At 41.3% G+C, this 13,311-nt stretch overlaps 2 protein-coding genes across 2 annotated transcripts in view; one reads left to right on the top strand and one right to left on the bottom strand.

Annotated features, from left to right (window-relative positions):
- Positions 1-9,814, bottom strand: part of LOC126191442 (nicalin) — a 125,060-nt gene extending 115,246 nt beyond the window's left edge. The window contains exons 1-2 of the mRNA XM_049932321.1: positions 9,578-9,814; positions 9,264-9,451 (exon numbers count right to left, since the gene is read on the bottom strand). Coding sequence (XP_049788278.1) covers positions 9,264-9,451; positions 9,578-9,746 — 357 coding nt within the window. The 5' untranslated portion in view covers positions 9,747-9,814. The remainder of the gene's footprint in view (positions 1-9,263; positions 9,452-9,577) is intronic.
- A 283-nt stretch (positions 9,815-10,097) lies between these two features.
- Positions 10,098-13,311, top strand: part of LOC126190810 (nucleoporin SEH1) — a 180,354-nt gene continuing 177,140 nt past the window's right edge. The window contains exon 1 of the mRNA XM_049931372.1: positions 10,098-10,294. Coding sequence (XP_049787329.1) covers positions 10,184-10,294 — 111 coding nt within the window. The 5' untranslated portion in view covers positions 10,098-10,183. The remainder of the gene's footprint in view (positions 10,295-13,311) is intronic.

Below are 13,311 nucleotides of genomic sequence, written 5' to 3'. Positions count from 1 at the left end.
GCAGTGTGTAGTGAATGAGAGGACATGCCCTTCCAGCTGCCATTTGAGTGTGCAAAAGGCTGGGGGGGTAATTCTACGACGCAGAGGCTTGAGCAAAGTGCTTGGCAATCACGTTTGCATTGGTACATAACTTGCCATTTATGTTAACACTGGGGACAGCTGTTGGGGCCTGGTACTCGAAAAGACGTTTTATCTTTGCCCCGACTTGGGAAGTTAACATGTGGCACCCAATGGTGGAGACATATCTCTCTCAACGCTCCTTCTTCCGTTATCTGATGAGGTAGCAAACATGGGCATGAAGCCGTTTAAAGGCTATGAGGTGCTCCAGAGAAGGGTGCTGCTTATGCCACTGTAGAGCTCGCCGACACTCCTTAATTGCTTCAGCGACCTCTGGTGACCATCAAGGGACTGCCTTACGCCTCTGGCACCCTAAAGAGTGTTTTCTGCCCCAGAAGCAATTGTGCTAGCCACCTGCTCAACCATCACATCGATGTTACCGTGTGGGGAAGATTCAGCGGTGACAGCAGAGGTGAAAGCTCCCCAGTCTGCCTTGTTCAAAGCCTATCTGGGCATGCGTCCATGTGCCTGATGCTGGGGCAGTGACAGGAAGATGGGGAAGTGGTCACTACCACACAGGTCATCATGTGCTCTCCAGTGGATAGACGGGAGAAGTGCTGGGCTGCAAATTGATACATCAATGGCCGAGTAACTACCATGAGCCACACTGGAATGTGTGGCAGCCCCAGTATTAAGAGGCAGTGGTTGAACTGAGGCAATAAAGTTTCGACATCTCTGCCTCAACCAGTAAGCACAGTGCCACTCCACAATGTGTTATGGGCGTTAATGTCTCCCAAAAGTAGGAAAGGTAAGGGAGTTGATCAATCAGTGCAACTAATACATCCAGGGGTACTGCACCATCTGGAGGAAGATATACATTGCAAACAGTTACTTCCTGTTTCGTCCTTATTCTGACAGCCACAGCTTCAAGAGGGCTATGAAGGGGCACAGTTTCACTACAGAGTGAGTTTAGGACATAAACGCAAACTCCAACTGACACAAGATTACAATCGCTATGGTTCCTGTAATATCCCTTATAGCCTCTGAGAGCGGGGGTCCGCATTGCTGGGAACCAGGTTTCCTGGAGGGCTATGCAGATAGCAGGTGTAAAACTTAACTGTTGCTGTAGCCCAGCCAGGCGGAGGAAAAAACCACTGCAATTCCACTGGAGGATGACGTCGTCATGAGATTGGCTAGATCTAGGTCCTCAGCGGATGCCAAAATCTCCACCTTATCCTCAGCCACAGAGCTTGTAGGCAGCGGTGGAGTGGGTGCCACCACAATTTCCTTGGTCTTAGGGGTTTTCTTTTTGGATTCCTCTCGCTGCTCCTTGGGTTTCCCTGGCTCGGAGGACTGAACTGGCTCCGTCTCCGGAACTGAGGATGTGTGTGAAGCCCTACAACCAGCTGCTTTTCGGCTCTTCAGCCACTGGCGGGTGTCGTCTTTCCCACTAAAAGAAACCTGGGAAGGGAGTCACCCAAGGGAGCCTTTCCTAGTGAGAGAAGCCGAAGAAAACTTATGCTTCTCCAGCTTAGAAGTGGGGATGGATGTCCCAATGGTTGGGGGAGGGGGGGAGGTGTTGCTCCTGAAGTAGGTGGTGCAGGAGCAAAAGGGAGGGAAATGCCCTCCACCATCAAGGGGGCAGGTTTAGTCTTCTGGCTCTGAGAGGTGACCTGGGTTTGCCGAGCTGACGGTGCCAGAACTGTTGTAGCAGCAGCTTAAGACAATGTCATATGCACAGGATGCAGGTGTTCATATTTTCTCTTAACCTCAGTGTATGTCAGTCGGTCTAGGGTCTAGTACCCCATGATTTTCCTTTCTTTCTGAAGAATCCTGCAGTCAGGCGAGCAAGACAAATGATGCTCTCCACAGTTGACACAGATAGGGGGGGGGGGGGGGAGGAGACACATGGAGTATTGGGATGCGATGGGCTTCCACAATCTCTACAAATGACGCTAGAAGTACAGCGCGGGGAAGGCATATGGCCAAACTTCCAGCATTTAAAGCACCGCATTGGGGGAGGGATATATTACTTTATATCACAGTGGTAGACCATCATCTTGACCTTCTCGGGTAATGTATCAACCTCAAAGGCCAAGATAGAGGCACTGGTGGCAACCAGATTATCCTTCAGACCCATGTGGACACGCCAAACACAATGAGCACCTCGCCACTAAATTGGTGCGCAGCTCATTGTCAGACTGCAGAAGAAGGTCCCTATGAAATATGATATCCTGGACCATGTTTAAGCTCTTAGGAGTGTGATGGTTACAGGAACATCCCCCAGCTTGTCACAAGGGAGTAACGCCCGTGACTGGGCAGAGGATGCTGTTTTGATAAAGACTGACCCAGATCTCATTTTGGACAAGCCCTCCACCTCAACAACAAAAAACTGAAGGCTTCGTCATGAAAGATGCCCCATCAGCTCTCGAACATACGAGGGCCGTTCAGAAAGTAACCTCCGGTTGATTTAAAAAAATACACCAAGTTAAATAAAAATATTTTAATATATACATCTTACAACTACATCTTTGCACTATTTTTCTACATAGTCTCCATAGCGATTGAGGCACTTATCGTATCTCTTCACAAGCTTTGAAATTCCTTCTGCATAAAAATCACCCGCTTGTGCCTGGAGCCAGCCTGTGACCGCATCTTTGAGCTCTTCGTCGTCATCAAACCGCTGTGACCCGAGCCATTTCTTCAAATGCATGAAGAGGTGATAATCACTTGGCGCCAGGTCTGGGCTGTAAGGTGGATGGTTGATAACGTCCCACTTGAAGGACTCAAGAAGGACCGTTGTTCTGCGAGCAGAGTGAGGACGGGCGTTATCGTGCAAAAAAACGATACCGGAAGTCAGCATACCACGGCGTTTGTTCTGTGTAGCCCGTCGTAACTTTTTTATTGTTTCACAGTACACGTCTTGATTAATGGTCGTACCACGTTCCATGAATTCAACCAACAACACCCCTTTGGCATCCCAAAACACCGTTGCCATCAGTTTTCTGGCAGAAAAATCTTGCGAGGCTTTTCTTGGTTTGGTAGGCGAATTTGAATGTGCCCACATCTTTGATTGTTCTTTTGTCTCAGAGTTCACGTACTTAATCCAGGTTTCGTCACCGGTCACGATTCTGTTTAACAATGGTTCTCCTTCGTCCTCATAACGTGACAGAAAGTCTAATGCAGAGGCCATTCTTTGAGTTTTGTGGTGGTCGGTAAGAATTTTGGGCACCCATCGTGCACAGAACTTACGGTAACCCAATCTTACTGTCACTATCTCGTACAAGAGAGTCTTAGAAATCTGTGGAAAACCAGTAGACAACTCCGACATTGAGAAACGTCGATTTTCACGAACTTTTGCATCAATTGTCTGAACGAGTTCGTCAGTCACCAATGATGGTCTACCACTCCTCTCTTCATCATGAACGTTTTCTCGTCCACTTTTAAATAAATGTACCCATTCACGGACAACTCCTTCACTCATAACTCTTGGTCCGTACACGGCACAAAGCTCACGATGAATAGCTGCTGCAGAATATCCTTTGGCTGTAAAAAACCTTATGACAGCACACACTTCACATTTGGCGGGGTTTTCTATTGCAGCACACATTTCAAACTGCCACAAAAACTAAACTAGCGCAGGTACGATGTTCACTCGACCACGGCTTGATGCCGACTGACCTGTTGAGTGTGTGAACGCACAGATGGCGTTGCTACTCCCCCCACAACCCGCACTGTGACCGATCGGAGGTTACTTTCTGAACCGCCCTCGTACAAGGTACCGGGGTGAATAAGAGCCGCTGCCATACTTAGCCTGATGTTCCTGCCATAGAGTTGCAAGGGAGGGGGAACGATTTGGGGTCATATTTCTATGTGTTGAATTGAGAACATGAATGCGTAGAGACTGCTGGTGTTTGACCACCAGCAAGAGATGATTTACTACGCTTCACTGCATGTTATCTGCCCTGATGCCACCCACTCTGACCAGGGGCCCTCCCCACAGGAGCCACCCAGCTGCAGCAATGCCACCAGGCAAGATGGCCATTGCCGGGAGTCCCGATGCCCCAGGGTGATGGGAATCTATTCCTCGGCATACATTGGGAGTTAACGGTGCAGGCATCAGCAGAGCGATCCCTGTGTGGTCAGGGGGCTACAACCAACAGAGTACATGGTGGCCCACCACAATGGACTGGCTACCATGGTGGATATCAGGTTCAACCAAGCAAACAAGTCCATTATCATTGTCAGCGTAGAAAATGATATAGCACAGTTGATGGGAAAATATGCACCGCAGGAGGATGACCTCGCCCAACAGTTGGAGAATGAGCAGAAGTGCAGATCCACGTTGATGAAGGATGTGATAGGTCTCAGCGCATGATGGATGCGGTGCAGCACGTAAGGTGCCCTTCCCCAACTGGCTCGCTCTTCGGGAAAATTTTGAAAAATGGAGATCAAACCCTACAGGGGACCATCACGTAAAGGCCGAAACACGAGAGACTCCTTTCAGTTGCCTCTTACTGATAGGCAGGAATACCTCGGGCCTATTCTAACCCTCGGGCCCACAGGGGGATCAGTTAAAATATGTGTAATATGAATTATTTGTAGTGCCAACTTTTAACACCCTCCAGAGGCCTTTTCAAGGAACTGGGAATACTGATTACTGTTTCCCAATATATTTACTCTTTCATGAAATTTGTCATCAATACATCCTTTTTCAAACCAACAGCTCAGTCCATATAATCGATACTAGAATTAACAACAATCCACCTGAAGATTAGAAGTCAATTAGTAGTCCAGAAAGGTGTCCATTATTCAGGGTTGCTGATTTTCTACAACTTAGGGGCAACCGTAAAAAGTTTAGCAACTAATAAAATTCATTTTAAAAGAAGCAAGAAGAATTTATTACTGGCCAACTACTACTCCGTTAACAAATTTCTTAGCAACATCAGTTGATGAATATATTACCAATAAAATCAAATAACATGAATGCTACACAAAATCTGACTTTTTTTATGTCCTCAGTGCAGCAATGTGATCAGTGTCAGTAAGTACTGTAAACTGCTTTCTGTTTGATGATGTGTGGCTATAACAACCCAATAATTACCTTATAACAACTAAAACACACACACACACACACACACACACACAGAGATATATATATATATATATATATATATATATATATATATATATATATATATATATATATATATATATATATATATAAGAGAAGGTTATACTTATGCAAGCTTTCGGAGCCAGTGGCTCCTTTTTCCTGCAGAAGGGATGAAGGTTAAGGAATAGAGAGGTTTTGGAAATGGATTAGTTTTTGGAAAAGTCACCCAGACTTGCAGGTCAGGGGGAGACTTACCGGACGGGATGAGGTGGGAAGGAGGAGGAAAGTGTTTCCTTCTCATCCTGTCCGGTAAGTCTCCCCTGACCCGCAGTTCTGGATGACTTTTCCCAAATATACCCCTCAATTGATGAGTAGACTTTTTTATCTATCCAATTGTGTTAATAATCACCTCATACACTTCTGCACATACACAAGTTCAGATGACATGTAGTCGAGAGCTACATAAGTAAAATAGCAAATACTGTTAACTTTTAAACAAATCCTTCTCCGTAGTTAAAAGAATACAAATACATACAGATGCAGAGCTACACTGCCCTGGCTGACTACATTTTGTTGGGTGTTATCGTGTGGAGTGGATGATGGGGAGCGAGGGGTAGGATTGGAGAAAAGTGGCTGATGAACAGGAGGGAAAGACAGCAGGTGCGCAAGATAGGAAAGTGACATGGATGATGTCACTCTAGTCATAGGCAGAGGGAGTTGTTCACTGCACACAATGACATGGGGAATGAATTGGAAAGTGAGGTAGAGTGTGGCTGTTGAATGACTGAAGTTATCTCCCCTCCCCCCCTTCTTTATGTATTCTGTTATCAATTAGACACTCAGTTATGAAAATAGATATCGTCTGCAGAGTCGTTTTCACTTGTTACGTATAAATGAAAGAAATTACACTATATCTTGCCTTGTGGCAGTTACATTAAGCAGATACAACTATGCTTCATTCATGTTAATTCTACCTACATTATTGAGAGTTAAATTACTCATATTTACATATTTTTAGGGAACAGCAGAAGATAGAGATTATGGAATCTAAGGTTGTTTTGCGACATTAATGTCTACATAACACAGAGAGGCTCGTGTGGGGAAAAGATCAAGATGGCACAGATTGTGGAGCATCCATTGAAAGAGGGAGTGTTGTGGAGCTGATAGCTGAAGTAGTTGGCAGAAGAAAGTGCTAAAAAAAATGAGACCATAGTTTTGAGTCTTTTCATATTATATGTTTACTTAAATCTGTAAATCACAATCCACATATTTGTAACTTTCCTGTGAATTTTTACACTGCTACTTAACTATTTAATCAGTTAATGCAGTCTTCTTCAAAAAGTAGCCTGAAAAGCTTTCAGAGCAAATATGCAATTTTTACTGTCTTAAATCACTGAGTAGAATCACTAAACATACAAAAGAAAAAGATATTAGGCCTACAGTGAAAGCCTTAAAACCTCACAAAACAACTATATCAGATTTTCTGTACTGAATAAATTCACTTGTGTGTGCTTTTTTTTGCATTAGAAAACAAAATACTGAAGAATCAAAACCTCTCACATGAACAAACTACAACATGGGTAAAACGCAAAGAAACTTTGTGAACTTTTGTTAAGTTTATTCACACCACTGACAAAGCAATTCTAGATATTTACTTTGATAATTATTTATGTAAAGATTTTTGAAGTAGCTACGATGTATAGTTGGTATATAGGCTATGTACATACCAGATTTGTATCATTCAATTGTAAAGATCAGAGCCAGAGGGATAATTGTGTGTTATGTAGGCTACCTTCGTTGATGTGGTTTTGTGATCCAATTTAAGGTCAACAGCTCTTTTAAAGTTGAGATATTGGCCATAATCACATATTTTGTGCGATTTTAGGTTTTCTCAACGAAGGAAAATCTTCTGTTGTTCTCGGGTCTTTATGTTCACAGATTTTCTTTGTTGCATACAGCATTATTTTCAGTTTGAAAAGATCAAATATATGTTCATTGACTACCAGTCGAAATTAATTATTCTGTGTCATATGCCACACTCACTTACACAAATAATGATAAATAATTATTGATAACATTTCAAAACTGTAGACTAGTGGTATTCACCATAAATATTTGCCAGATGGTGACTTCAACCTTTAAACTAATTGCAGAAAAATAAAAACTCAATGTTTTGTGGTGGTTATCTACAACAAAATGTCATTTACGCCAATATTTTGAGGCTAGAATGGTGGCAAGATAATGCTAAACCACATTTACAGCCTCTTGAACAACTGGCTCACTCCCTGGTGCATAATCAAGATCTGAATCAATTATCATGAACATTTTTGCATGTATCCATATCTTTACTTATGTCAATACCAGGTTTACACTGTGGCATGGCAATGCTTTTATCCAAAGAAAAGAACATTAATGTGGTAAGGGGGAAAACATTTTATATAGCAACAAATGCTTTCTAGTAGTTCAATCATAATTAACTTGTGGCCAGCATGTAGTGCAGCTGGAAGCACAACAGATAATGTGTTCAGACTAATTCTCACTAAGTTGGGGATCAGCACTTTCTTCCACTAACCGCTTCAGCTATGCTCGTGGCCACAGCTGGTTGGTGGCACGCCTAATGCTCACATAAAGAGCTGCACACAGATTAAAACAGAGCTGACATATGATATGACTGGTTTCACAATGGCCCTGTCTCTGACTGGATAGGAAAGGGTATGGCTGTGATGGGACTGTCGTAGGATGTTGGGTTGGGTTGTTGTGGGGGAGGAGACCAGACAGCGAGGTGATCGGTCTCATCGGATTAGGGAAGGACGGCGAAGGATGTTGGCTGTGCCCTTTCAAAGGAACCATCCCGGAATTTGCCTGGAGCGATTTAGGGAAATCATGGAAAACTTAAATCAGGATGGTCAGACGTCTTAGGATGTGACAGGCGAGTGTATCAATCAGACTTCCATGAAGGTGTGAATCGTGTGACCATGGCTGGGATTGGTGTGGCATAAGGATGGACTAGGATTTTAATACACTGGGTGGGGGATGAGACACCATTTTGTGAGTGGTCAGAAGGTTTGTGGGTATGATGTTCCTCTTTTGTGAATGATAAATGGTCTGAGCCCTGATGAAGGTATGTTTCAGATTTAATACACTTTGAAAACTGTTGAAAACACTTAGCTTCATACCTGCAACTATGACCCTAATCATATTTATGTTTGAGACTAACTGCCATGTGAACTGCACTGTGTACCTTACATTATTTAATGCACACAAGACCTATGAAAAAACACCATGCAGCACACAATGTTAACTAGCTAGTTAGCAGGTCTAACTGATAGCTCATCACATTAGGTTTATTTAAGTCACAATATCAGACATGTTTCTTATTCATCCACTTCTTATACCATTTTAACGTTTTTTTATTCATATGCTTGCTTCACTTACTGTATGATTTCGTTTCCTCAAACTTTCTGTAAATGGATTTAGATCTAAATGACAATTTCATCCAGATTCTCACATTGTATGGAAACTGATACACCCCACACAAGTTTAGGATCATCTACTCCATATAATTTATGAATCTCCAGTAGTATATTTGTAAGAGAAGGCTGTGGGTTTGTGAAACAAAGTAGAAGGGTCTTAAAGAACAAATCCTTTCTATTACTGGAAGGTTTTATTTACACTTATCAGTGAATTAAAAATCTTAAAAGACCCTTGAATACTTGGGACTAATTCAGAGAGGCTAAAGGTTCTGTTTGATGTCCATTATTTGTATTAAATATCGGGAAACTGAGTTAAGCAGTCATTACAGTGGCTCACATAATCAGAGCAAAACAGGTATTTTAAAAACAAATAAACAGCGGCAAATTAAGGTTGTGTGCGCTGAATTCTATGCTAACAGAGTGGCGCTGCCGCTAAATTAGTACCAAAATCAGCTTCTGATATTCTACTCGACAACAGCATGTAAGCTGCATATTACGTGACATTATTATTTTCTTTACATGACTTTATAAAAGATGAATTAATTTGTCTGTGAGGAAAATTAACTCAGCCTGTAAATTTGGTATGGAAATTATTAGCTGCAAATAAAATGACACACCTGCTTGGCTTCGTCCGATAGACTGGAAATCTGCCGGGGCAGGACAAGGAGGAGAGCCCCTGCTTTGGCTCTTATTTCTCGAAATTGGTCTGAAGTTATATCTTCCAAACGTGCCACTATGCACTGCCGTGCGGTACTCCATCCAGTCAACGAACGGGCCTCCAGGTTTACGGGGGCATGTCTGCTCCCTGCAAGGTTTCTTTAATTCAATAACAACATCCTGACATAAACGTATTCGACGGGCGAGTGTCTCGTGAACGGCAATTTGTTAATTACAGAAAACACAATTTTAAGACGAGAAACGCTCAGCTTACCGCGAGGTACACCGTGTAAATCAAAATGTTGCATACGATACACGGGAAATTCGTGTGCCGCGTCCACTGGATTAACCGGTGAAATTATAATAAGCACAGGTAGCATTATAAATAGGTAATAGGGCAAACAGCCTCTAAAAAGTTCCAGTATTTCATCTGCTTCTAACATGTTTACTCAGGCAACACTAAACACTACGATAGAACACAGACGATCAACACACCACAACACTATCTCTCAACAGTCTCAACTGTGAACTCGTGCCTTCTCCAAGTTCTCCCTCAACCTAGTTTAGCTCTGGTCATGCGAACAAATGACGAACGATGTTATGTTGGTAGTATGGTCCATACAATTGGAACTTGTAAATGGAACACCACGTTTCATAATTTATAAATAAGAATTCTAGACTGCAGTAATGAAAAACTCCACATTCATTGCACAATAACATCTTTTCAGAAACAGTACGCACTGTCAAAAAAGTGAAATGTTTTGCTCCAGTTGTAAAATGCAGAAAAGTTTTGGTTGTTGGTAAGAATGTACTAAGTGTGTATGAGGACAAGTTTGAACGTAAAAGCGCTGTTCTGTGTTTACTGTTTACAGTAGAGAAAATGTACGAAGCCCAGACGATAAACGCTGAACATAAGGATCTCATACATGATGTTGCGTATGACTACTACGGTGAAAGAATGGCCACATGTTCAAGCGATCAGTTTGTTAAGGTTAGTTAAATGTGCTCAGTTTTCGAGTGTTTTACAACACTGTTTCAACCACATTTATATCCACACGCATAGATTCATCCAAATGTTTCGTTCACTAACACCATAGCTAATTTATAGCTGCATCTTGAGCTCGTAACAGCAGAGCTAATGTTTGAATAAGGAACATCATTAGCCTACTCATCTACATACCATTCTTTAGTTTCAGAGGCAAGGGTTTGTCATACGATAAATTCGTGAACGGGAGAATTTTACTAGACGTATTTCACCCCACTGAGATAAATCTCTGGGTTGTGCAAAGAAGTCAAGATGAACATTTTATTTACATCTCAGTACAATCCGGTGAAATGACTTCACATGACTGTGTTACACAGTTCATTCTAATTATAAACTAACCTAAAATATTAAATTTAACAGTTGCTGTAAAAATACTTTTCGGTGGATTAGGACCTAGAAGAATTCTCCAACAAAGTTCTTTGAGTGAGAAACGCCACATTATCTACATGACATTTAACACATACACACAGAGAGCTCACAAATCGAGCACTAGCTATGTATATGAGGAAGGTCTTCACTGGATATCATATAATAGAATTAACATTATACAAAGCATTTTTCTACTCTGAAAATACTATCTCCCTACATTGAGTTATCCCTGAAAATCATTCCATAATTCATTAGCAGGTGGAAATATTCAGAATAAGCTAGTTTCTTCAGCTGTAAATCACCTATGGTAGTAATCATGCCTAGGCCCAACTGCGGACATTAATGATAATTCATAATTAGGCATTGAATTTAGCAGTTAAGATTTTGATCCAAGTGTTGTCACAAAAACTTTGCACTTTCTACTCTTTTATTTCATTGTATCAAGTAACCTGTTTTTGTAGCTTGTGGATTTCTATGAGATGTACTACACTGTGTGCACTGAGTCTTGTAAAAATTCAATGATAATTCAGTTCGTTTGTAGTCACCCAGCGTGGCCGCGCGGTTTGAGTGGCCACATCGTGGATTGCGCAGACGCTCCTGCCGGAGGTTTGAGTCCTCCCTCGTGCGTGCGTGCGTGTGTGTGTGTGTGTTTGTTTTCTTAGCATAAGTTTATTTTAAATAGTGCGTAAGTCTAGGAACCGATGACCTCAGCTGTTTGGTCCCTTAGGAATTGATACAGATTTAAACATTTGATTTCCTTTATAAAGACCCATCTTCATCACATAAATTGTAGAAATCACAATTACCAGTTTTGGCCGTGCCATCTTCAGAGCTGTTACAAATAGAAAAATAATGGTGTAACAAACTAAGTCCAATTAGTTTAAACAGAATCTGCAACAGATCTGTTGATACATAGGAAACATACAGAATAATAATAAGGCATACCAGCCACACATACCATAAAAATATGCTCATGTATCAAAATCAGTGTCTATATATTAGGTACATAGCAAGTGCTGTGATGGCTTGTAGCATCTTGTATTTATACAGGAAACTGAAGCCAATAGAAGGCACTAATGCAAAGGTACGTGAGTAACCAGTATCATAAATTCAGTAGCTAAAATGCAGTATGGTATGTGACCCTAATCAGGTAGGATTGATAGAGAACATGAAAAAAGTTCAAAGAAGGGCAGCTCATGTTGTATTATTGTGAAATGGTGAAGAGAGTGTCACAGATCTGTATATTGTATCTATACAATATGCAAATTCAGGTGGATTTTTTCATTGCCACAGGAACTTTTCATGAAATATGAATCGCTAACTTGCTTTTCTGAATGCAAAAATATTTTGTTGACCTCCAGCTAAATGGAGGCTGTTAGTGGCACCAAAGGTAGTGTCCAGTCCCTAGCAAATGAGACAGGAACTGAAATTGAGGGTAGCAAAGCAAAAGTTGAACTGCTTACTCCATTTTCAAATGTTCCTTTGCAAAGGAAAACACAGGAGAATAGCCCAGTATAATCCTCATACCAATGAAAAGATGAAATAAGTACTAGCATGAGTGGTGGTAAGAAACAGCTGAATTTGTTACAACTGAACAAAGCTCCAGGCCCAAATGGAATCCCTGTCAGATTCTCTACTGAATTTGCAACTGAGTTAGCCACTATTCTGACTATAATCTGTTGTAGATCCCTTGAACAAAAAACAGGTCACATCCATCTACAATAAGGGTAGTAGAAGTTATCCGGGTCATTCCATGTCAAGTGGCCCACTTTTGATGAAATTTTTACAGGATGTACGTATAGACCTTACATGAAACACTGCCATATTACAGCTTCATAAGTAGTATGGTGGGGCCACTAGCCACCTTTTCGTAAAGGCTCGTTTTTTGACATTGCGACTGAAATGAATAAATGATCAACTTTGTTTTACCATTGTTCAGGGTTATGAGACCTGTCTTGCTGAAACTTTGTGACCCTGTTCAACTTTTTGGGTACAATAGCTTAGTTGTAGTACAAAAGGTCAAAATATGGTAAATTCATCATAGTGTGCTATCAAAGTGGCTCACAAATCTTGTCATACCAAATTTTGGCTATACTTTATTGCCTTGTATCTACTGAAAGAGTGATTTTCTGAAGCTAATACCGTAGTTATCTGCAGCTTGCCAGCATGTCATAAAGCTCTGTAAGTGGCACCCAGATTGCTCCAATAATAACTGAGTTATTGAAGTTAAAAGTGTGTTTAAAAAATTAATCAGTCAATTTTGGGTCACTTTCAAAAGGTCATATCTCAAAAGGGATCGCTCAAATTTGATTTTTCTCGACACCATTGAAAAGAGCTCACCTTGTTTGAGCAGATAAAGTTGTTTTTATTTTGTAGACTTTGCATTTAACAACAAATAAATATTTTCATTACATTACATTTCTCGACATTGTGACTTAAATGAATAAATGATCAACTTTGATTTACTATTACTGAGGATCTAAGAGACCTGTTATGCTGAAACTTTGTGATCCTGTTCAGCTCTTTGGGTGCAGTATCTTAGCTGTAAAACAAAAGGTCAAACTATGGTAAAATCATCATAGTGTACTATCAAA

This window comes from Schistocerca cancellata, chromosome 6, assembly GCF_023864275.1.
Source record: "Schistocerca cancellata isolate TAMUIC-IGC-003103 chromosome 6, iqSchCanc2.1, whole genome shotgun sequence".
NCBI classification, from domain to species: domain Eukaryota; kingdom Metazoa; phylum Arthropoda; class Insecta; order Orthoptera; family Acrididae; genus Schistocerca; species Schistocerca cancellata.
This window is presented reverse-complemented; position numbering and strand designations above follow the sequence as displayed.